General features: G+C 43.3%; 1 protein-coding gene across 1 annotated transcript in view; it reads right to left on the bottom strand.

The window, feature by feature from the left end:
- LOC126108298 (uncharacterized) overlaps nt 1-26,797 on the bottom strand; it is a 535,066-nt gene that overhangs the window by 236,738 nt on the left and 271,531 nt on the right. Inside the window, exon 12 of the mRNA XM_049913520.1 lies at nt 2,000-2,137. Within this exon, the coding sequence (XP_049769477.1) occupies nt 2,000-2,137 (138 nt within the window). The remainder of the gene's footprint in view (nt 1-1,999; nt 2,138-26,797) is intronic.

Below are 26,797 nucleotides of genomic sequence, written 5' to 3'. Positions count from 1 at the left end.
ATGACGTAATTCTTCGCATACGACTCAAATGATGATGTTTTAATTAAAGTTTCGTTCAAGAACCATTCAGAGACAACTTTAAAAAGAATTTAAATAATTTTGAAGTGTTGTGTAACTGACGTAGGTGACGATGTCTGCACATGGTCATATGTCAAAAGAAAATCATTTATACAGAACCTACGTCGTTACACTACAATTGCCAGTCTGGTTCCTCTCAGAGTATGCTGATACAATACCTCCATATATGGAACCTCTCGCTCATAGAAAGATCCGTACCCACAGACTAGAAAATTTCTCAAGCCACGCCAATACCCAAAAAGGGTAGTAGGAGTAATCCTCTGAATTACAGGCCTTTATCACTAACATTGATTTCCAGTAGGGTTTTTGGATCATTTGCTGTGTTCGACTATCATGAATTACCTCCAGGAAAACAATTTCTTGACACATTGTCAGCACGGATTCATAAAACATCGTTCTTGTGAAACACAACTAGCTCTTTATACTCATGAAGTAATAAGTGCTATCGACAGGGGATGTCAAATTGATTCCATAATTTTAGACTTCCAGAACGCTTTCGTATGGAATATCGCCTCGGTTGTGCAACTGGATTCGTGATTTCCTGTCAGAAAGGTCACAGTTTGTAGTAATAGACGGAGTCATCGAGAAAAGCAAAAGTAATATCCGGCGTTCCCCAGAAAGTGTTATAGGCACGCTATTGTTCCTGGTCTATACTAACGACATAGGAGACAATCTGAGTAGCCCTCTTGATGCTGTCATCTACCGTCTTGTAAAGTGATCAGATGACCGAAACGACTTGCAAAATGATTTAGATATCTGTGGGGGGTGAAAAGTGACAATCGACCCTGATACAAGAAAAGTGTGAATTTAATACTATAAACCTTCTAAATCTAAAAAAGTCACACAAAACTGAAGGCTGTACATTCCACTAATACTTAGGGATTACAATTACAAATAACCTAAATTTGAACGATCACATAGATATTGTTGTGGCTAGAACGAACCAAAGACTGCGATTCATTGGCAGAACACTTAGAAGGTGGAACAGGTCTACCAAAGAGACTGCTTACACCACGCTTGTCCGCCCCATTCTGGAATATTGATGTGCAGTGTGGGATCCGCATCAGGTGGGACTGACGGATGACATCGGTTGGAGTGTCAATCATTAAAACAAAGGCGTTTTTCGTTGCGACGGGATATTCTCATCAAATCTGAATCACCAAAACCAAATTTTCCTCTGCGATTGCGAAAACATTCTGCTGGCACCCATCTACATAGGGAGAAATGATCATCACTATATAATAAGATAAATCAGGGCTCGCACAGAAAAAGTTAAGTGCTCGTTTCTCCTGCGTGCCGATCGAGAGTCGAACGGTAGAGAGACAGCTTGAATGTGGTGCATTGAACCTCCTGCCAGGCACTTCATTGTGAATAGCAGAGTAATCACGTAGATGTAGAAGCAAGCTGCACAACCAGTTTCTGCCAGCTACTTAGAGTAAATGAATGTGACAATGTGTCTTCATAGGAGCATCACCTGTGTATGTGTGTGTGTGTGTGTGTGTATGTATGTCTTTGTGTCTGTGTGCACATGTGAACACATGCCTGCTTTCACGTTTGCCAGCATGAGTCCAGACGGCGTGCAAACAGTGCTTAACTTGGATACGGAGCAGCTATGAGAACAAAGTCATTACAAATTTTACATATTATCTGTCTACCAGCTGGATCAAACTTAACAGTGTCTTGCTATCTGCAGTACACTGATACAGATTGCGTATTAATACTCTGCAGCAGCTGCTGCACTTTAAATTTGTTTGTGGAAAGCAAGTCTGACTTGAAATTATATAGAAATCTCAAAATCTGTCAACAGCATGAATAGAAACAATCAGAAACAGAGTCGTAAGTCAGGAAAACCTATTGGCGCATTGACTCGTAAATACAGACACGGATTAACGTGTGAAATAAAGCTTGACACAGTACTTACGTGTGTCACACTTCGCTCCTTGCAAGCCCGGTGCACATGAACACAATTCTTTAGTGCAAAATATCATCCCTTCACATGCACTTCTCAGAAATGAGCAGCGTTTTGAACAATTGTCTCCATATCTGTTTGGTCCGCAACCTAGGACAAAATACAAAAATTAATTTATATCCACAAGTCTAAGTAATCCATACGTATTACAAAAATGTATGTATGTAAGCAAGTATTTTTCACATCTCCTCCTAAACCCAAGCGCCGATTTCAACAGAACTTCGTACACATACCACTTGCTGTCTGCAAGGAAGCGCTGTGGGTGCAGGCGACACCTACCTATCAAAGTGGTTGATGTGAAGGTGAGAAAGAGGTGTGTAAGTAGGCTGTTTATGTTTTCTCTATGTAATTAGGCTGTTTATGTTTTCTTATTGGCAACGTTACGTAGCGCTCTGTATGAAAATCACTGGCTGTGCTGTGTGCAGCCTGTGGCTAGTTTGCATTGTTGTCTGCCATTGTAGTGTTGGGCAGCGGCAGCTGGATCTGAACAGAGCGTAGCGTTGCACAGTTGGAGGTGAGCCGCCAGCAGTGGTGGATGTGAGGAGAGAGATGGCGGAGTTTTGTAATTTGTCATGAACTGCTATATATATATTATGACTATTAAGGTAAACACATTGTTTCTTCTCTATTAATATCTTTCATTTGCTAACTATCCCTATCAGTAGTTAGTGCCTTCTGTAGTTTGAAGCTTTTATTTAGCTGGCAGTAGTGGCGCTCGCTGTATTGCAGTAGTTCGAGTAACGAAGATTTTTGTGAGGTAAGTGATTTGTGAAAGGTATAGGTTAAAGTTACTCAGGGCCATTCTTTTGCAGGGATCTTTGATAGTCAGATTGCGTTGCGCTAAAAATATTGTGTGTCAGTTTAAGCGCAGTCTTGTATAAATTGTTCTAAGGGGACGTTTCATATGTCGACCCTTAGCCTAGGATACCTCACTGGAATCTTCTGATTTTTTCTTGTAGTTTGTGTATTTAGTGTAGCTTTTGTTTACTGCTAGCGCGTAATTATAGAGAGAATTCCCTTGGTAGTTGTGGTTTTTCATTGTTGCACAGTAAAACAGTTGTGGCATGCATCTAGATTTGCACCAAGTATTTCGCACAGCTGCGCTTGCACTTAACTAGATATTATTTTCAGTTCTATGTTAATGTGTTCTCTTATTTTTGCTCTTAAAATTGTGCTTTTCTGTGTTGTCGTGTGAAATATTGTGACAATAATGGCGTGTGAAAAACGTAATACTAGGCTCAAAAGCAAACTGAGTAATGACAGTGAAGACGAAAGTAGTGTGTTAGCGCCACCATGTAATGAATTAACTAATGTTCAACATAGTAATTTGGTAATTGTACATAGGGAAATGGAGCGGGCTGCAAACAATGGCGTAGGCAGTGAAACAATTAGTGAACAGGGAAGCATTATCGGTCGATCGGTCGGCAACAGCTCGCCTCAGGAATCCGAAATGACAGGACACAATCTTGAAAATACTGTAGATTCAGGTTTTGCGTCCTCACCCTTTTCTCAAATAAGTCAAGGACACATTTTCTACTATTCAAACTGCGAATATTGCCGGTTCAAATGCGTTGCCGAATAGCACCGAGGAACATGTTTCAGACACCAATGCACTGTTATTACAGTTAATGCAACAAATGGGACAAAGGCTACAAAAGTTAGACACAACGCTTGAACAAAATCAGAAACAAATGGAACAAAATCAGAGACAAACACAGCAAAAGCTTCAAAAGTTAGACACAATGGAACAACACCAGAGATAAACACAGCAACAGTTAGACGCAATGGAACAAAATCTTCACACCACGCTTGAACAAACACGTGAAGATTTAACTGCTGAGTTACATAACATTGAATCGAAATGTCAAAAAGTCTGTAATGACGTAAAAACACAAATTTGTGAGTATTTCCAACCTATTTTTTCGCGTCATGAAAATGCATTACAGAATCACGAAGCAGCCATAAAAGAACTGCAAACCATTGTTCATGAAAATCATGAGACCTTGTGGGCTAAAATTGACTCAGTTGCATCTGCCGATTCGGTTATGCAACTTGCAAAAACTCAGGAAAACTTAAAAGACACAGTAGATTCGATTTCAACACAAATGGACACTCTGAAACTTGGTTCAGAAAAACACACTGAGGAAATGTGTTCATTATCAGAGAAAGTAGCCGAATTGTCGGATCAGCTAAATAATTTATCTACGAAAGTAGATGATAATCTGAATGACACAAAACCGGTAGTCTTTAATGACACAGAAGAGAGCGAACAAATTAGGAAACTGAAACAAAATCTGAATCAAATTGATACGCAACATCAAAGAGAAATCCGGGAAGTACAAGATCAGTTGACGCAGGTGATACAAGAATTACGTATTTCAGAGGACACTCGCGCTCCAATACGGGAAGAGGGACATAGAAATACGGAACAGTCACAAAATAATAACACAGGGCATTTCGGAAGTTATGAAAGAAATTGGCTATGTGCACCGAATTTTGAGATGGAACCGCCGACACGACGTAACAATGACCGACATGCTACTCGTCGACACGATGATTTTGACTATAAGCTGCTCATTACTACACGTAAATTCAAAACGTTTAAGAATTCTGCCAACGACATTCATCCACAAGCGTGGCTCCATCAATTCTCTCATTGTTTTCCTCCCAACTGGGCATTGGAGCACAGATTAGAATTTATGTGTGGCTACTTGGAGAATGAACCAGCTGTAAGAATGCGATCGGTCATTCACGATTGTCACAGTGAAGGAGAATTTTACCATGCGTTCCTCTCAGCATATTGGTTACAAGCTACACAAGACCGAGTAAAACATAACATCATGCTGATGAAACACTTTAAACAATCTGAATTTTCCAGTCTTGTCAAATATTTTGAAGACATGTTGCATAAGAATCAGTATCTTTCAAACCCATACAGCCCCTCAGAACTCATCCGCATTTGCTTAATCAAACTACCTGAACATTTACGGCATATTATTTTGGCAGGACGTTGCAAAGACGACATTGAAGCTTTTCAGGGACTCTTACAAGAATTAGGAATTGACACAGACAGTCGCGGGATGCGAAAACAGGAAAACAATCACTACAGGTCACATCCGTCACAATTCCGTGATGACAGAAACAATAAATGGCCACGACAAATCTATTCTTACAACGTAAATCGTGACCAAAACAGACACCACCCATATGAAACGTCCCCTTAGAACAATTTATACAAGACTGTGCTTAAACTGACACACAATATTTTTAGCGCAACGCAGTCTGACTATCAAAGATCCCTGCAAAAGAATGGCCCTGAGTAACTTTAACCCATACCTTTCACAAATCACTTACCTCACAAAAATCTTCGTTACTCGAACTACTGCAATACAGCGAGCGCCACTATTGCCAGCTAAATAAAAGATTCAAACTACGGAAGGCACTAACTACTGATAGGGATAGTTAGCAAATGAAAGATATTAATAGAGAACAAACAATGTATTTACCTTAATAGTCATAATATATATAGCAGTTCATGACAAATTACAAAACTCCGCCATTTCTCTCCTCACATCCACCACTGCTGGCGGCTCACCTCCAACTGCGCAACGCTACGCGCTGTTCAGATCCAGCTGCCGCTGCCCAACACTACAGTGGCAGACAACAATGCAAACTAGCAACAGGCTGCACACAGCACAGCCAGTGATTTTCATACAGAGCGCTACGTAACGTTGCCAATAAGAAAACATAAACAGGCTACTTACATAGAGAAAATATAAACAGCCTACTTACATAGGCCATTGTAGTGTTGGGCAGCGGCAGATGGATGTGAACAGCGCGTAGCGTTGCACAGTTGGAGGTGAGCCGCCAGCAGTGGTGGATGTGAGGAGAGAGATGGCGGAGTTTTGTAATTTGTCATGAACTGCTATATATATTATGACTATTAAGGTAAATACATTGTTTGTTCTCTATTAATATCTTTCATTTGCTAACTATCCCTATCAGTAGTTAGTGCCTTCTGTAGTTTGAATCTTTTATTTAGCTGGCAATAGTGGCGCTCGCTGTACTGCAGTAGTTCGAGTAACGAAGATTTTTGTGAGGTAAGTGATTTGTGAAAGGTATAGGTTAAAGTTACTCAGGGCCATTGTTTTGCAGGGATCTTTGATAGTCAGATTGCGTTGCGCTAAAAATATTGTGTGTCAGTTTAAGCACAGTCTTGTATAAATTGTTCTAAGGGGACGTTTCAGGTGTACGTCACATCGTGTGTATAGCCAAAATTTATTGATCCAGTATTTGAGAATGAAAGCACATAGCAACTTCTAACTAACTTTACACGTTATTTAAAACCTTCGTGAAACTATTTATTGCCGAAACCCGCACACAAAATGGTAAATGGCTAAAGCTTTATCGCTTACTGCATTTTCACTGTACATGCAAAAAAAAAAAAGCCGTATCAGGCATGACGTCTGAATTTATTAATTCTTTACTACTAACTGTATTCGCGACACATTATGCTGCTAATATTCACGTATACACTATGTGATCAAATGTATCTGGACACCTGGCAGAAAATGACTTACAAGTTCGTGGCACCCTGCATCGCCAATGGGGGAATTCAGTATAGTGTTGGGCCACCCTTAGCCTTCATGACAGCTTCCACTCTCGCAGGCATACGTTCAGTCAGCTGCTGGAAGGTTTCGTGGGGAATGGCAGCCGATTATTCACAGAGTGCTGCGCTGAGAGGTATCGATGTCGGTCGGTGAGGCATGGCAAGAAGTCGGCGTTCCAAAACATCCCAAAGGTGTACTAAAGGATTCAGGTCAGGGCTCTGTGCAGGCCAGTCCATTACAGGGATGTTATTACCGTATAACCACTCCGCCACAAGCCGTGAATTACTAAAAGGTGCCTGATCGTGTTGAAAGATGCAGTCGCCATCCCTGAATTAGTCTTCAACAGTGGGAAGCAATAAGGTGTTTAAAACATCAGTGTGCTGTGATAGTGCCACGCGAAACAACAAGGGGAGCAAGCCATGAAAAACACGACCACACCATAACACCACCTTCTCCGAATTGTACTGTCGGCACTACACACGCTGGCAGATGACGTTCACCGGGCATTCGCCGTACCCACACCCTGACATCGGATCTCCACATTGCGTACCGTGATGTGTCTTTCCACACAACCTTTTCCCACTGTTCAATTGTCCAATGTTTACGCTCCTTACACCGAGCGAGGCGCCGTTTGGCATTTACCGGCGTGACGTGTGGCTTGTGAGCAGCTGCTTTTGATGTTCTCCTTGCTCCTTCTGTCGTTGGTAATTCTGCTGCCTAGGTAGCAGAATTCCCTAACTTCATATACCTCGTGACCATTAATCGTCATGTTAAGCCTGTGCTGTTCTCATTCCTGCTACTTCTCACTTTCGTCTTTCTTCGATTTACTCTCAACCCCTACCCTGTACTCATCAGACTGTTCATTCCATTCAGCATAACAATGTTATACGAATCGAATCACTGATACCCTTTGACCTTGAATTTTAATTACACTCTTGAACCTTTCTTTTACTTCCACCATTGCTTCTTCGATGTACAGATTGAACAGTAGCGAAGACTACATCCCTGTCTAACATCGTTTTTAATCAGAGGACTTCACTCTTGGTCGTCCACTCTTATTATTCCCCCTTGGCTCTTGTACATTTCGAACATCTTGCACCATTTTTCACTGTCGAACGCTTTTTACGGGTCGACAAATCCTATGAACGTGTCTTGATTTTTCTTTAGTCTTGCTTCCATTATCAACCACAACGTCATAATTGCCTCTCATGTGCCTTTCCTAAAGCCAAAGTGATCGTCATATAAAACATCTTCAGTTTTCACACTTATAGTCGCTTAAGAAAAGCCTTAAAGGGGCGATGATTTTTGTCGGACGGGGAAGTAAGCGGGCAACAACGCAGGTGTTCACGCAGAAGGACACGGGGTTTTGCCAAGAGAGTGTCATCAACATGGAGCATCGATGGGATCATTACCTGAATGTCCAGGCGATTTTACTTGAGTGGCATACCAATTTTGGACTGTAGAGCGTCCGAACAGGAACTTTTTCGTCGCTCCATTATAATTTGCCAACACCGATTTAAACTAACGGTTTGTCGACAGCACTGTCGGCTGTCGCCTACCCCTACTTTAGCCAAGACCAACTGTTATACATTGTTCGCCTTATTCGAGTTCAAATGCTTTTTTGTTAATCATCTCAGTTCTTCCTTGTACTTGAATTTAATGTAAGTGGTGCTGTTCATTGTTTTTTGTGTTGTGTGCTGTTCTGATAGTTTCCAACTCTTAATAAGTTTGTAACAAGAAAGAAGACGAAAAGCAATTCTGATTCGCCCACTCGCATTATGGTAAGTTAAAATATGCATGCACAAGTGGCGAATACATATGGGGGGTGCGCGGGGTGCGCATCACCCCCTTCCCCCACCCCCACCACTCCTTGCGGGGCCGCCAGCATTACCGCCCTCGCCGCCCCCGCCAGTCAGCCCGCACGCTATTCGTTCGTTTCTTTCGTCAGTCGACTCGACTGAATCGACTTATCGATTAGTAATACTTTCCTATGTAGCACGCGCGTCCGCGTCATCGTATTTTAATACGTTTCCGCCTGGCACATAGATAGCAAACACATACCTACGAGAAAAGTCGCGGCCGTTCTAGTGATCTCGATACGTCATTCTGTCTGGCACTTCTTCGAGAAAGGTCGCGAATATTCTACTTTTTTCTTGAACAGAGAACCTTCAATACGTTGCGTTATAAATACGGACTATTCGTCTAACAGGAAGCTATTAGATTCAGAAGCAGAGATATTAAGACTGAAGAATGAGTAAGTAAAAAGTCCTAGTTGTAGCAAGTGTGAACATTAGTCCAGAGTGTGAGTGATCAGTTGACTGTGAAGTGTTAATAATAGTAAGTCATAGTAATTTCAGGTGTGTGGAGAAATAGTATAATACCTGACGATTGGAGAAGAGGAGACATTGTTCCCATCTTCAAAAAAGGAAATAAAAGACTTTGTAAAAGCTACAGAGGAATAACCCTTATGAGTCATACAGCCAAGATTTTTGAAAGAATTTTACTAAATCGAGTAAGTGAAAAGATAGAAGAGGAGCTGGGTGAAGAACAGCATGGGTTTAGGAAAGGAAGAAGCACGATCGATCTGATATTTTCTATCTGTCAACTGATGGAAAAACTTGGAAGTACAACAAAGAGGTGATAATGGTGTTTATAGACAAAGGAAAGGCATATGACTCAGTTAACAGGGAAAGACTCTGGGAAGAAATGAAGAAGATAGATGTAGAAGATGGATACATTAATGTAATAAAGACAATGTACAGAGGACACAATTGTAGAATTAGAACACCATAGGGGGACTCTGAATGCTTCGAAATAAGACAAGGACTTACGCATGGAAGTATTCTATCTCCTGCACTTTTTAATGTTGTGATTGAGGCAAGGAATAGGGCAGTTAAAGATATAGTAAAAGGAAGAGACGAAAAGATGATTTTTGCAGATGCTATGGTAATATGGGGTGATAAAGAGGTAGATGTATAGTTACAACTTGATGTGTCGAAGGAAATAATGAAAAAGTATGAATTAAAGGTAAATAATGATAAGAGTGAAGTAATGGTTTTTGGAAGAGAGAAAGGGATCAACGGAAATATTATCTTGAATGGAGATCCCCTCAAAGTGGTAGAAAGTATCACTTATTTAGGGAGTGAAATATCTGGGGATGTAAGAATAACTAACGAAATGAATAGGAGGTTACAGAACGGAAGCAATTTCTACCAAACAATAAAACACCTGATTTGGAAAAGGGAGTTTCAGAAAAAGCAAAACTCCTTATGTATAAGAATTATTACTTCCCTATTGTCACCTATGGTTGAGAGACATGGACAATGACAAAAAGGGACTGGAGCAGACTGCAAGCAGCGGAAATGAAATTTTTAACAGCAGTTAAGGGAAAAACAAGAATGGACAGAGTAAAGAATGTAGAGATTACAAAGGACCTTAAAGAAGAAAGTATGAGACAAGAAATTGAAAAAAAGAGATTAAGATAGTATGGGCATGTTAAGAGGATGCATGGGCAGAGACTCCCCAGAATTATGGAAGAACTAAAGATGGATGGGAATAGACCTAGAGGGCGCCCAAGAACACAGTGGAAAGCGGGAGTGAGAATATCTCTGGAAAGGGGAGGTGTGACCTGGCAGCAAGTGGAGGAAGAAAAGTGGTGGGAGGACTGAGCCAAATGGAGAGGTCAGCACCCAGACCCAGCGGTAGCTGCAGCGCGATCCGGATATAGACAGATAGTAATTTCTCAGTAAAAATATTGTTGCGAGACTCGTAACGGTATTTTTACTAATAACGTAACACGAGTTACGTATGGGAAAAATGTTCAAATATGTGTGAAACATTATGGGACTTAAATGCTAAGGTCATCAGGCCGTAAGCTTACAGACTACTTAACCTAAATTATCCTAAGGACAAACACACACATCCATGCCCAAGGGAGGACTCGAACCTTCGCCGGGACCAGCCGCACAGTTCGTGACTGCAGCGCCTTGGACTGCTCGGATAATCCTGCGTGGCGTGTATGCGAAACTATAGATGCGTATACCTCCAGTAATAGTGACTTTCGAGAAAATTCTTAAAAACCCATTGTTACTACATAGGAATGCTATCGAATGAACGAGAACGGAATCGACAATAAAAGTTCCAGACACACAAATTGCCTGACTGTCTCTCCTATTGACAATGTAATTAACCAATATCCCAGGAAGAATAGGAGCATAGAATTCATCATTTAAGGAAGAGAACCACAGTTGTAACTTTTTTATAACATAAGATGTCATTCTCTTGTATATGTGTAGAATCAATGTAAAAAAAAACTTTATTTAACTTTACATGGGACTTGATCAATTTTTATTAGGGTAAAAGTAAATGTACCTCTAGGTATCTTTAGCGCCCCCCTTTTAGGATGTTCTGTACCCGCCACTGGTATGCATTACCGTAATAGCCTAATTAAGTATCTACAGCAGTTTAATGTTAGCGCTCGACACGTTATTTGGAGACTGGTGGCAGTCTGTGTATGCAGTATTTCAATATTCAGTAGAGCGATAAACAGCACTACAAATAATATTAAAATTACTTCGTAAAAATACACACCTGGAAATTGAAATAAGAACACCGTGAATTCATTGTCCCAGGAAGGGGAAACTTTATTGACACATTCCTGGGGTCAGATACATCACATGATCACACTGACAGAACCACAGGCACATAGACACAGGCAACAGAGCATGCACAATGTCGGCACTAGTACAGTGTATATCCACCTTTCGCAGCAATGCAGGCTGCTGTTCTCCCATGGAGACGATCGTAGAGATGCTGGATGTAGTCCTGTGGAACGGCTTGCCATGCCATTTCCACCTGGCGCCTCAGTTTGACCAGCGTTCGTGCTGGACGTGCAGACCGCGTGAGACGACGCTTCATCCAGTCCCAAACACGCTCAATGGGGGACAGATCCAGAGATCTTGCTGGCCAGGGTAGTTCACTTACACCTTCTAGAGCACGTTGGGTGGCACGGGATACATGCGGACGTGCATTCTCCTGTTGGAACAGCAGGTTCCCTTGCCGGTCTAGGAATGGTAGAACGATGGGTTCGATGACGGTTTGGATGTACCGTGCACTATTCAGTGTCCCCTCGACGATCACCAGTGGTGTACGGCCAGTGTAGGAGATCGCTCCCCACACCATGATGCCGGGTGTTGGCCCTGTGAGCCTCAGTCGTATGCAGTCCTGATTGTGACGCTCACCTGCACGGCGCCAAACACGCATACGACCATCATTGGCACCAAGGCAGAAGCGACTCTCATCGCTGAAGACGACACGTCTCCATTTGTCCCTCCATTCACGCCTGTCGCGACACCACTGGAGGCGGGCTGCACGATGTTGGGGCGTGAGCGGAAGACGGCCTAACGGTGTGCGGGACCGTAGCCCAGCTTTATGGAGACGGTTGCGAATGGTCCTCGCCGATACCCCAGGAGCAACAGTGTCCCTAATTTGCTGGGAAGTGGCGGTGCGGTCCCCTACGGCACTGCGTAGTATCCTACGGTCTTAGCGTGCATCCGTGCGTCGCTGCGGTCCGGTCCCAGGTCGACGGGCACGTGCACCTTCCGCCGACCACTGGCGACAACATCGATGTACTGTGGAGACCTCACGCCCCACGTGTTGAGCAATTCGGCGGTACGTCCACCCGGCCTCCCGCATGCCCACTATACGCCCTCGCTCAAAGTCCGTCAACTGCACATACGGTTCACGTCCTCGCTGTCGCGGCATGCTACCAGTGTTAAAGACTGCGATGGAGCTCCGTATGCCACGGCAAACTGGCTGACACTGACGGCGGCGGTGCACAAATGCTGCGCAGCTAGCGCCATTCGACGGCCAACACCGCGGTTCCTGGTGTGTCCGCTGTGCCGTGCGTGTGATCATTGCTTGTACAGCCCTCTCGCAGTGTCCGGAGCAAGTATGGTGGGTCTGACACACCGGTGTCAATGTGTTCTTTTTTCCATTTCCAGGAGTGTACATATGGATCTGCCTTTGTTGCCCGGAAATGTCACGGCTCAACAAAAACAACGCCGCCCAAACGGCGATTGTTAAATTTCTTTAAAAATATTGGTCATATTTCTATCATTACCAGCCCAAATGGTAAAATATTGATCAGTCTTATCACCCAGGCGGTACTAAAATTATGAAAGCCGGTTCCTATACGGAGCTTTTGGGGTAGGGATGTGTGATGACAGCACACTCTATAGTTCGTTCGTTTCCAGGATATTTTCGTAGTGGGCGACTTGCATCCCGCCCACTTTAGTTCAAATCTATTTACGCTCTTTTAGTACTAATAATAATTTATTGCACAATCAAATTTTAAAATATGCATGCATTTAAGCCCAACCAAATGACAGAACATACACAACTGAAGGAGAAATATGCAATTTCAGATTTACATCTTTTGTTGTGATCCACCTTATTTTATTTGAAAACAATGTGCGGCAACCAGTTTTTCCAAATTCGCCACCGACCAGAGTAGCTCTGCACCTTGAGGCGTGTAGCTAGCAGTCCGTGGCTTCAGGAGCCGGCGTGGGCCGAATGCATCCACCGGCAATCTTGAAAATGGTTTTCTGTGGTTTGCCATTTTCAACTTAGACAGGAACCGGCGTGGTCCCTTACTATAGGCCACAGTCAATTCCTTCTGAATTCCTTTCTTTACTGACAGATTCTAGTTCCCTTAAAGATGCAACCTCTCTGCTTAAACAAAAAGAGATGCATCGAAGGCGAGCCGAACATATGTTCGGAGACTTTTGAGGCTCAAAATCTTCTTTACGAGAATAATTAAAAAGACAAATTAGTCTGGAGAAAAACCATTTATTTTTACAAAACTATACATTTTCTGCTTTTCAACACACTCCCCTTGAACATTTATGCACTTGTTCCAACGGGTTACAAGCTCTTTTATTCGAGCTGCAAAGAACTCTTTATCTTGATATTTCAACCACTTTCCCACAAACTTTCTCACGTCCTCGTTGCCCTGGAACCTCTTCCGACGTAAGGCCACCTTCAGTGCACCAAACAAGTGGACATCACTAGGTGTTAACTCAGGACTGTAAAGGGGATGAGGCAGTACTTCCCAGCCCATTTTTTCGATGGTTTCTGGGGTTAGTTGAGCAATATGAGGACGCGCTTTGTCTTGCTGGAGATTCACACCTCTCCTCTGGGATCCACGATGCCTTTCTCTCATAGTTGGCTGGTTTAAAAGCAAATCCGAGTAGTACTGGCTGTTCATTGTACGGTGCTCTCCGAGATAATCACAAAAACAGGACTTTCAGCATCCCAAAACACCGTCAATATGACTTTTCCTGCTGCTGCTTGGATTTTGAAATTTTTCTTGAGAGGTGAGTTGGTGTGCTCGCATTCCGTGTTTTGTCTTTTTGGTTCCGGCTCATAATAGTGAGCCCAAGTTTCATCACAAGTTAAAATTTTGTTGATAAAGTGCTCAACTTCTCTTTAATAACGATCCTTTAGCTCTGCACACACCCCCAGCTTTGTTTCCTTGTGTAGCGGCGTCAGCTCCTTTGGAATCCATCTTGTACATGTTTTGCGGTACTTCATATTGTTACAGATAATGTTATGAACTGTACCAGTACTAACTTGAACCTTATCAACTATCATTTCCACAGTCACATGGCGGTATGTGCGAATAATGTCATCAGTTCGACTTCCAAGTGAGAGACTTGAAACTGCAACTGGTCGGCCAGAACGGCGTTCGTCAGTCACTGAGTCGTGACGATTTTTAAACTGCCCTATGCACTTGTAAAAATTTGGACGATTCATACCACCTTCACCATAAACGTTAGACATTCTACAGTGTATATTCACTGGTTTCTCGCCTTCAGGAAGTAAAATACGAATAACAGAACGTTCTTCAACTAATGTGGAGTATCAAGCCGACTCGCCATGTTGAAATGTATTTTTTCAGGTTATGAACAAAACAATGTTGATACATCAGCTGATGAGGGCTCAACCCAGTGATGCCAATTTAAGGCCATAAAAGTACCTGCTAATAGTTTTTTCTCCAGAACAATTTGTCTCTTTAATTATCGAATGACTCTTGTTCATTCGAAGGCGGCTTTCAAATGTCAAATGGTTCAAATGGCTCTGAGCTCTATCGGACTTAACTTCTGAGAGCATCAGTCCCTTAGAACTTAGAACTATTTACACCTAACCAATCTAAGGACATCACACGCATCTATGCCCGACGCAGGATTCGAACCTGCGACCGTAGCTCCTAGAGCCGCTCGGCGACTCTGGCCGGCCTATGAATCGTCATTTTCTACTATGCATCTGTGCATAGACTTGCCTCACTTGTGGGACGCCCATATACAGTATGGACGAAAGTTGTTTCACAATATTTTAACCCTGGATACCTGATGCCAGTAGGAAGAAAAATTACTTATGTTGCGTAGGTCGACAACGCACAATTTTTAAACTAAGGAAACTAGGCGTTACGATTGGCCGTTGGACTGCCCTGTTGGCATTCGTCGGTTGACGGGCAATGGTGTGGCTGTCGGTTCACACATACAAACGTCCATGGCCCCATCACTGACCCAACGTGATAGATACACATTCGTGGTCATGCGCTGTCCAGAGCATCCGGCAACACGGCAACCCTGGGGCCAGTTGGAGTGCTTGGCGCAAAGTTTCCGTAGTTTAAAAATTGTCCGTTGTCGACCTACACAACATAAGTAATTTTGATTGCTACAGGCATCAGCTATCAAGGGCTAAAATTTCCTGACACAATTTTTCTCCACCCAATATTATGTCTAAGTTTTACTACAAGGATGATATTCTACTGTGAAATGTCTCATTTGTAATATCCTTCCAGCAGTGAGACCAGACGTCACAACTTTAACGTATGTGTAAATAAACGTCACACAAACGACAACGTATGTTGTACATCATAGCGTAGGTTATTAGTAGCCGAGACTGTTATCATGGATAAATAAAAACTGATTTATCATATTTCATACTTTAGAATCCAGTTCAAATTAACACATGACTCAACGTTAAGATCTCAAAACTGTAACTCACAGAATCTGTGTACTACGTTTTAGTTTGTAAATAAATATGATTGCTATAGTTTCAAGTTGACATTTGATATAATAATTTAAAAGAAAGTCTTGATCATTCAAGGAAATTGACCATTTTAATGAAATGAAAGATATTAATAAAATTTTCGTTTGAATTTAGGAACTTGGGATGCTATGATGTGCTGAAGAAACTCTAACTTTGTATTAGATAACTTGTAAATTTGAATATGAGATTGTACTAGGAGATAGGCAGCTATTGTTAAGAGAAATTTGATCCCATTTGACTTTATAAGTTATTCAGCCTAACATTAAGACTCACCTGCTCTTCGAAAGTGAAAGTTATATTAGAAGACTGACTAGGGGAAGGCGTTAGACACGGCCAACCGATTCGGCTCAGGTCGCTTGTGTACAACCTAAATCGAAGTACGGTACTTTAAGAAATTTTGGCTCAGCACCTGCCCGATTTTGAGAAAACCTAGTCGGCACAGTAGCTCAGTGTGTTCGATCGGAGGTTTAGCTGCCCTCTGTCATAAAAAAAAAGAAAAAAAAAGAGTGAATCCATCAACAACGAACTAGAACGGGTGACATGGGACATGGGACCCCGAACAAAGGCAACGAACAAAATTAGACGATTAGAAAAAATAGTGCAACTGCTAAGGTAACTGTGTGGGAAGCGGAGAATCCGGGTTCGAATCTCAAGGAAACGTAGCGGATGTTATCCTTCTCGTCTGTATATTTCCATATATCAATTGACAGGGATAGGAGGGTTAATAGGCTAAGTGAATCAATAGGGAATGATAAGAAGGTAGGCAAATAAATTTGTCAGACCTTTGTTTCTTGTAAACACAGGAAAACCTGAGGCAATACTTTTCCAGAGGCTGTGTACGAATGCGTTAGTCTTTTTTCTTTACAACCATATGCGACGAGGATTCGTTCTTCGCCCTTATGCGATAACGTGCGTCGAATGTTCACCCGATACTTGCATCCTGTTTGATTGGTGTTGATCACGTAATCTCGATTAAAACCGGTCATAAGTGACGCCGTGATGAAAAGATCTGCCGCTTTCTGTATACCTTCTATATTTTCTACCTCCTTGTGGGAGACGTGTTTAGAGGCGTGTCGTTTACGATTTTTTTATTCCGATTTGAACTTCCTTGCCCAAGATAGTGATGCAGCAAACGTAAAATCCTTGTCGGTCGTATACTGAAGCGCTGCACCCGCAGCCCACTCGTGTAGTATTCCTGTTGTTAGATTCTCGTTACGACGACGATATTCGACAAATCGGTTGTTGTGTCCACTTATTTATCGCCTGGCATTTGTCCCTCATTTAACAATATCATTTTCCCACAATTTTAGGTCCTTCTTCCTTTTCAGGGCTTTTGATGGTCTGTTCTTTTGCAGTGTTTTACGTTCCAATTTGTATGATTCCTGGCTAGCACTAGCGCCTTTACTTTTACTTCAAGAGATTATAGTGCCGTACTTCAGCCGTTTAGTAACCGGTTCGTAATACTCATCGGGAACAGGTGAAGCACAGATTGCCTGCGAAGTGGACATTTCCAAAGTGTTGTGACCAGTTTGCGAGTCACTACTTGTGATAGCTTCCACTGGAATCACCTTCTGCTTCGCCTTCATGGTATAGTTCATCAGTACCAACAAAAGTCATTTCGTTCGTCAGCTCCAAAAATCGCTCGTTAGCCGCTCCTATCAATCTGGAATGCGGAGAGACAGAACTGCCTGCTTCGGGAAATCCATTGATAATACATCTGTCTTGCAACACTTTTACAAACTAAAACGCAGCGTCGGTAACTTCCCACTTGCCGTCGTCTGTGTTAGGCTCGCTACTACACTCCTGGAAATGGAAAAAAGAACACATTGACACCGGTGTGTCAGACCCACCATACTTGCTCCGGACACTGCGAGAGGGCTGTACAAGCAATGATCACACGCACGGCACAGCGGACACACCAGGAACCGCGGTGTTGGCCGTCGAATGGCGCTAGCTGCGCAGCATTTGTGCACCGCCGCCGTCAGTGTCAGCCAGTTTGCCGTGGCATACGGAGCTCCATCGCAGTCTTTAACACTGGTAGCATGCCGCGACAGCGTGGACGTGAACCGTATGTGCAGTTGACGGACTTTGAACGAGGGCGTATAGTGGGCATGCGAGAGGCCGGGTGGACGTACCGCCGAATTGCTCAACACGTGGGGCGTGAGGTCTCCACAGTACATCGATGTTGTCGCCAGTGGTCGGCGGAAGGTGCACGTGCCCGAAGACCTGGGACCGGACCGCAGCGACGCACGGATGCACGCCAAGACCGTAGGATCCTACGCAGTGCCGTAGGGGACCGCACCGCCACTTCCCAGCAAATTAGGGACACTGTTGCTCCTGGGGTATCGGCGAGGACCATTCGCAACCGTCTCCATGAAGCTGGGCTACGGTCCCGCACACCGTTAGGCCGTCTTCCGCTCACGCCCCAACATCGTGCAGCCCGCCTCCAGTGGTGTCGCGACAGGTGTGAATGGAGGGACGAATGGAGACGTGTCATCTTCAGCGATGAGAGTCGCTTCTGCCTTGGTGCCAATGATGGTCGTATGCGTGTTTGGCGCCGTGCAGGTGAGCGCCACAATCAGGACTGCATACGACCGAGGCACACAGGGCCAACACCCGGCATCATGGTGTGGGGAGCGATCTCCTACACTGGCCGTACACCACTGGTGGTCGTCGAGGGGACACTGAATAGTGCACGGTACATCCAAACCGTCATCGAACCCATCGTTCTACCATTCCTAGACCGGCAAGGGAACTTGCTGTTCCAACAGGACAATGCACGTCCGCATGTATCCCGTGCCACCCAACGTGCTCTAGAAGGTGTAAGTCAACTACCCTGGCCAGCAAGATCTCCGGATCTGTCCCCCATTGAGCATGTTTGGGACTGGATGAAGCGTCGTCTCACGCGGTCTGCACGTCCAGCACGAACGCTTGTCCAACTGAGGCGCCAGGTGGAAATGGCATGGCAAGCCGTTCCACAGGACTACATCCAGCATCTCTACGATCGTCTCCATGGGAGAATAGCAGCCTGCATTGCTGCGAAAGGTGGATATACACTTGACTAGTGCCGACATTGTGCATGCTCTGTTGCCTGTGTCTATGTGCCTGTGGTTCTGTCAGTGTGATCATGTGATGTATCTGACCCCAGGAATGTGTCAATAAAGTTTCCCCTTCCTGGGAGAATGAATTCACGGTGTTCTTATTTCAATTTCCAGGTGTGTATATGTTTCAGCTCTGGTCGACGGGTGTACATCCTCCATAATTCAGATTATGCAACTGAAAGATATGGCACAACAAACAAAAACTAGTTACATCGACATAAACAGGAAACATTATTGTTCGTTGTATTTGATCGGAGCGGACGTCACATGACACCCGTTCATCCCTTCACTCAGCTCTCATTACACAGAGCAGCCAGCCTCTCACCGTACGCGCTGAGCTACCGTGCCGGCTTATCGATCCCGCCAGTTTTGAGTCGAGTGCTCGTCACAACCTTTAGGGGTGGTTTTCACAATAACGGGAGGGGGGAGGGGGAGAGGCGTTGGAAGAGAGGGGAGGGGGTGGGAGTGTTCAGCCAAAATATCTTAATCCTTCCTCCGTTTTAAGTTGAACACAAGCGACTTGCCAAATTTGGGCCGAATCAGTGGGCCGTGTCTGAGGCCTTTCCCTTGTGAACTGCGTTTTGTTAGCGAAGAAGCAATACACTGATTCAAAATTTTATTCGTTTGAAGTTATGCCATAGCCAAATCAAATACTTTTTTATCAAAAGCCGGCCAGAGTGGCCGTGCGGTTCTGGGCGGTACAGTCTGGAGCCGAGCGACCGCTCCGGTCGCAGGTTCGAATCCTGCCTCGGGAATGGATGTGCGTGATGTCCTTAGATTAGATAGGTTTAATTAGTTCTAAGTTCTAGGCGACTGATGACCTCAGAAGTTAAGTCGCATAGTGCTCAGAGCCATTTGAACCATTTTTTTAACAAAAGTTTTTCTTGCGTAGTTTAAGAGGCCAAGTACCACTTGTATGAATACCTCTCAAAGGAATTATTACATAAAATTAATAAATAAATAAATGAATTTTCAGAGTAAAATGAAAAACTTAGCTTTTTAAGAGCCTCTTTAACAAAGCTGCCACCCCCGCTCCCCCCACCCCTCCCTCCGCCACGTACTTGACCAGCTCTGTACGGTAGTTTCCTACTGTTGTCGGCGGACATCCGTAGTAATGTAGAATGCCACCAACCCTAGTCTGGAAGTATTTTTATATTTACAATGTATGTAGGAGTCAAGTGCAATGCTTCATTTGCTTTGGGAGATTAGAGATTTGCCTGCCATTTCTATGAAATAATAAAAGAGGAAGGAAATTGCGGTTACACTAATAAATTAAAAAGTTATCAACAATTCAATCATAGTATACAGTGGAAATAGAAAGTAGCTGATCTGCTGCCTGTGTCTTTACAACATGCCTCCATCTGCTTGTAGCCCATGACAGTGGACAAATTAACACACCAATAGAGGCTTTCTCCCCAGTTTCCGCCCTTCAACACTGACTGTTCGTAATGCCCAAATACTGGTATGATTTTGAGAATAGTTTCAAAAAATTAGAATCAGTAAGAGATTACTTTCAAAAAATTAGAACCAGTAGCAGAATACCGGTGATTTTTTGTGATACAAGAACAGCAGATCAAGTAAGTCTTTTTTCCGTTTTGATTTAACATTTTGCCTTTGTACCTTGGGCGTCAGTGTGTCAAAATTCTTCAGCCTTTCTTCGATTTCTAGATTTATTACACGAAATAAAGAGAACAAAAAAATCGAAAATCGGCTATTTGAGAAACCGGTTGTGTTGAAGGGGTTCAACAGGTTAAACTGGCATTTGAAAAAAAAAAAACAATTTAAGCGAAAACTGGTTGTCTCAGCCATAACCGCCAACCCTAGCAGCAGAAGTTTGCGAGTGACGTTGTACAGAGTACAGCGTTTATGGGCTTGTAGAAGGGTTATGTACAAGACTGGTAGAGTCGTACCAAACTCAACTTTATCTTCACTTTCCACCGCTCACAGTGAACGGAAATCAAGTTACTTTACTTTCACTTTCGAATTCCTGTCTCTGTGTTGTTGTTGTTGTTGTTGTTGTTGTGGTCTTCAGTCCTGAGACTGGTTTGATGCAGCCCTCCATGCCACCCTATCCTGTGCAAGATTCTTCATCTCCCAGTGCTTACTGCAACCTACATCCTTCTGAATCTGCTTAGTGTATCCATCTCTTGGTCTCCCTCTACGATTTTTACCCACCACGCTGCCCTCCATTGCTAAATTTGTGATCCCTTGATGTCCCAGAACATGTCCTACCAACCGGTCCCTTCTTCTTGTCAAGTTGTGCCGCAAACTCCTCTTCTCCCCAATCCTATTCAATACCTCCTCATTAGTTATGTGATCTACCATCCAATCTTCTGCATTCTTCTGTAGCACCACATTTGGGAAGCTTTTATTCTCTTCTTGCCTAAACTATTTATCGTTCACGTTTCAATTACATACATGGCTACACTCCATACAAACGACTTCCTAACACTTAAATCTATACTCAATGTTAACAAATTTCTCTTCTTCAGAAACGTTTTCCTTGCCATTGCCAGTCTACATTTTATATCCTCTCTACTTCGACCATCATATGTTATTTTGCTCCCCAAATAGCAAAACTCCTTCACTACTTTAAGTGTCTCATTTCCTAATCTAATTCCCTCAGCGGCACCTGACTTAATTCGACTACTTTCCATTATCCTCGTTTTGCCTTTGTTGATGTTCATCTTATATCCTTTTTCAAGACACTATCCATACCATTCAACCGCTCTTCAAAGTATTTTGCTGTCCTTCAATGAATTACAATGCCATCGGCGAACCTCAAAGTTTTTATTTCTTCTCCATGGATTTTAACACCTACTCCGAATTTTTCATTTGTTTCCTTCACTGCTTGCTCAACATACAGATTGAATAACATCGAGGATAGGCTACAGCCCTGTCTCACTCCCTTCCCAACCACTGCTTCCCTTTCATGTCCCTCGACTCTTATAACTGACATCTGATTTCTGTACAAATTGTAAATAGCCTTTTGCTTCCTGTATTTTACCCCAGCCGCCTGTCTCTGTATCTCTCCATAATACTTCGACGTGTAATTAAATGACGTTTAACATGCATGTCTTGATAGTGTTAATGGGAGTGTGTACATCCCATACATACAGCGTTAAATCTGCAATATTGATGACCCATTTTTTCAGAACCTTCGACAATTAGGGATCGGAAATTTTTTGAAACTACAGTTTCACTCAGGCTGGGCTTTTATGATTCTAAGTCAGTCCATTCGTTGGAAGGTCGGGAGTGATAGTGAGTTGCTGTAGTACCCTAATTCATCTCTTATTATCACCGTTATCACAGCGTCACAAACACCCTAGCGTAGAGTCGTCATTCCTACAAAGACTTTTTTGGTATGCGGGTCGAAATGACGTTATTGAAAGACTCATTCGCGTTTTGCGTTCGACCATAGAGATATTTGGAAAGAACGTCACGATGAGTTAACTGCCTAGCTTTCATCACTGCAAATGGTACGCTATTTTTGTGCCAAAAGTGTTCCTCTGCACCAGCTGCCTTAGTTTTGCGGTACTTGCACCATAAATCAGCACGAGGTGAGCACAGACCACGTATAGGTGTATCATCAGGGGATGATCTGAGGAAGAATGTAGCCCACACTGCTCTATTCATCCCTTGTAGGTCACGTGTTCTGTTTCTTATTGCCATTCCACAATATTGCTGGAGTTCATCAATGTTTTCGTCTGTAAGCCTTCCTTTTTGCCATTTAGAGTCTCCACAAAATGCATGTGTAATGTCGCTGTTTCATTTTACACACTGCATCCAACCTCTTAACATCAACATGAATTCAAGGAATGAATACCTGTAAACCACAATCTTTTGGAGTGAGTAGTTCCGGAGATAGAGTACTTTTACACTTGCACTATTAACTCTGAAATAATAAAAACTATACTTCCAATTGGAATTAATCGTTAAATGAAGCAGCAAATTATTCTTGAGAGAGCAAATATTGTTAAGAGATAATAATCGGAAAACGTCACTTTTCGACCAATTTCGCCACACATACTCAACTATATCTTTTTCTGTTATTTGTATTGTCAGTTCCATCGATCGTATTAAGGACAAGCTAAATTTTCAAATCCCTCCTTGTAGAATGCAGTAGAATAAGCAGCCGATAGTTAAATGAACAATTCGACAAAAGAAGGGGACGAAAGCGTGTGTCGTAAATCATACTTGTCATCAAGGTACTCGCTTGCTAACGGTGTGTGCTTCATAAAGTGCACTAAATGGAAGTTTCTTTTCGGGATCTGAGTTTCTCCTGGCGTATACAATTTTCAAACAACTTACGGGAATCCAGCCAGGTAGAATTTACAGCGACCGCCGATATTCCGGCTGGAGTAGACTACACCCCGCCATTTTCAAGGCACAAACTGCAACCGACAGGCGATGTACAAACAAATTTTAAACCTCGGTTCTTGGAGTAATTCAGGAGATATAACACACACACATTGCCACCAAAGTTACCAGAGGTTTCGATAGTGAAAGACTACGAACTGGCAAGCGGGGTAGCGTTGACTCTGTTCCTCTGTTTTTTGATGAGGTAGAAAGCAGGATTCCAAGCGGAGTTTCAACAGACGCCTCTATCCCCGTTTACAAGGTTGCTCGTCAATTTAATCTCAGCAGCCTCCTTAATAACACAGCCCCAATAGCTGGACGTGCACGGCAATATCGCGGTGTTGTTGTATAGCACAGGATGGCCAGTATCAAAACAATGTACGGCAATAGCAGACCCACCTGGCTGCTGTAATCGTGTGTGCCGTTTATGCTCGGTACATCGGTCCTCCACTGTTCTAATAGCCCGACCAAAGTATGCCATGCCACAGCTACAAGAAATGCAATATACAACCGCCTTACGCAAACCATGATCATCCCTAACAGAACCTTAGAGCACTCTTATATTAGATGGAGGTCGGAAAAACACATTTCACATCCAATTTCCGCAAAATACGACCGATCTTGATGGAAGTGCTTCCTGCGAAAGGGAGAAAGGCAGTAGACTTAGGTGTCGACTCAGTATTGTCATCAGTCACCCGACGCACAGTTGGTCGATAGCGCAACGCACCTTCAATCTGTCTTTCACTACAACCATTTTGATGAAATGTAGTTTCACGATGGGCCAGATCAGCTGGCAAAGTCCTAGGGTCGGAAATGACATGTGTCGTGTGTTCCAAGGTACGAAGTACCCCTTCACGCTGAGCAGTATGATGAGAACTATCAGCGTGTAAATACGAGTCAGTGTGAGTACGTTTCCGGTAAACTGCATGTCGCAATGATCCATTAACCTTCCTCCTAACCAAAATATCAAGAAAGGGAAGGCAACCATCCTCTCCCACCAACATCGTAAAGTCAACCTTTGGGTGGATCCAGTTTAGAAGGCCTAAAAGGGCATTCAAATTCTCCCTACCATGAGGCCAAACAACAAAACTATTATCAACATATCTGTAGAAGCGGGCGTGTTTCAAAGGCGCGGACTCCAATGCACATTCCTTGAAGTCTTCCATAAAGAAATTTGCAGTCACAGGAGACAACGGGCTACCCATGGAAACTTCATCTGTCTGCTAGTAATACTGGTCATTGTATAAAAAAAAAATTGTGGATGTCAACACCTGTCAAAAAGGGTTAGTTAGTTCAACACCAAACCTAACCTCAATTAACCCCCAACGAAACAGACAGAGGAACACGAGAGAAAGAGGGAGACCACTTCGAAACTTACTAAAATATCAGTCATTCAACCGCATTCCCTCCAAACGACGTAAAGAATCAGCTGAGTTCCTGATATGATGTTCACACCGACCAACTTATGGTCTCAACAGAGAAGCAAGATGCTTTGCTACACGATATGCCGGAGCGCCGATATTGCTCACTATATGACGGAAACGATCTCGTTCCTTGTGTACTTTCGGAAGACCACATAACCTAGGGGGAACAGCACTATAGGCGGTAGGACTCTTGAAGGTGTCCCACGACAAACCATTTTTCTTCAGCAGTCTGTTCATATTTCTCTCAACAATTTTCGTGGGGTCATCATCGATCCTGCAATACGCTGTCAGATAATAAACATTGTATCTTTGGTACCTAACCCTGTTTCTTTAAAACAAAGGTGGCATTGCCTTTGTCCGAAAGTAAAATGACAATGACAGGACCACAACTGAGAGACCGTAAAGCAGCCCTCTCTGCTGCTGTTACATTAACTGTCCACCTGAATAGCGTCTAACTTCTTTCAGAAATGCCTTAACCCTCTAACTACAGCACCTGAAACGACACCCATCTCTCCTATTCCGTGAAATGCGAAGCCACGTCCGAACTTTCATATATTTTTAGGTTTCAGATACATATTTTAACGGTTTTTGTGATAATATTTACTATATAAGTGACGTATTAGTGGTTTCTTCATTCACCACTGCCTTTCTTGTGTTGTGACCTGATATTTGTGTTTCGTATCGAGCAACTTAACCTCTTGCCTGTGTTTACATTCCGCGCTGACCAGTTGCAGCTGTAGTGGCGCATCGAAAGCTTAGTACTAATTAATTGTTTGTGTATAGTGGTTTATTTAGGAACTTTAGTAGTCTTCAACCGGCGTTCTTGGTGTTTTCTGGTGAAATAATTTCAGAAGAACCTTTTGGGAACTGTTTACAGCTTCGTTACTGTGTCATTAGACGTTTGATTCTCTTTCTGGAATAGTCTTTTGTTATATTCACATTTGTTGTTTATTAATACTGTTAATAATAGTAGTTACTTCCCTTGTAGAGTAAGTTTGTGATTATTGTAGTCAGGATTTTAACATCTTCTTATTGTAGTAGCGAAACTTAGAAAAAGTAAAATTTTTCCATGAGTGAGAAGTATGGGCTTTGCCATAGGTTCGTAGGTAGTGGATTGCGGTGTGAGACTTGTTCGAAGTATTTCCACTGGGGGGAATGCAGTGGGGAAGCCAGTGGGCATTCTGGTGAGATCCTCTCCTGGAACTGCAGGTTATGTAGCAAGAGTAAGTTGATAGAGGAGCAGGAGCGTAAGATCTGTGCCCTTCAGGTGCAGTTGAAAAACGCACAGGAGGAGCTAGATAGGATGAGGAGGGAGAAGGGGGTTGGGGAATGGGAGCTGGCTGTTGGCAAGAGATCTGCTACGAGAAGAAGATTTTCAGATAGTTTTACTATTGTTGTTTACAATAGCTATGACCAACTGTCAGAGTCTAGTGGAGAGGAATCTCTAGTAGCTGTAGATGTAGGAAGTATGCAGCAAACCTCAGTAGTTACTGTGCCTAGAACAGTTGCAAAGTCGAAGAAGAAGAAGAAGGTTCTGCTTTTCGGTAGTTCTCATGGCAGAGGTGTAGGCCAGCAGTTGCAGGAAGTGCTGGGGAGTGAGTACCAGGTCACCAGCATTGTGAAGCCTAATGCAGGATTGGCTCAGGTGACTGTTAACATAGGGGGGTTATGTAGGGATTTTACTAAAGAGGATCAGGTAGTGATTGTGGGTGGGGCTGGTAATAGTATTGATAGGGATGGGGAGGATAACATAGATGGTGACCTGGAAAAGATAGCCACTCAGACTGGCAACACGAATGTGCATTTCGTGGAACTGTTTCAGCGTCACGATCGGCCTCATCTTAATACAGCCGTCAGGCGTAATAACATGAGACTTGGGGGTGCGCTGATGACAGAAGGCATGGGTCACATGTCAGTGGTGTCGGTGGAGTCTATCAGCAGGACGGGTTTCACTAGACATGGCCTGCACCTCAACAGGTATGGGAAGGGGAGGTTGACAAAACTTATAGGTGACAGCATAGGTGGGGTTGGTGGGATCACTCATGGGAAAATTCCTGCAGTAGTGGGTGTTAGAGCTGCACCTTTTTAAGATTGAAGTCAGCTGATAGGTATTCCTGCTTAAGGGAAGTGTCTCTAACA

This window comes from Schistocerca cancellata, chromosome 11 (genome assembly GCF_023864275.1).
Source record: "Schistocerca cancellata isolate TAMUIC-IGC-003103 chromosome 11, iqSchCanc2.1, whole genome shotgun sequence".
In the NCBI taxonomy this organism is placed as follows: Eukaryota; Metazoa; Arthropoda; class Insecta; order Orthoptera; family Acrididae; genus Schistocerca; species Schistocerca cancellata.
The sequence above is the reverse complement of the archived record's forward strand: the minus strand, read 5'-3'. Positions and strand labels throughout refer to the sequence as shown.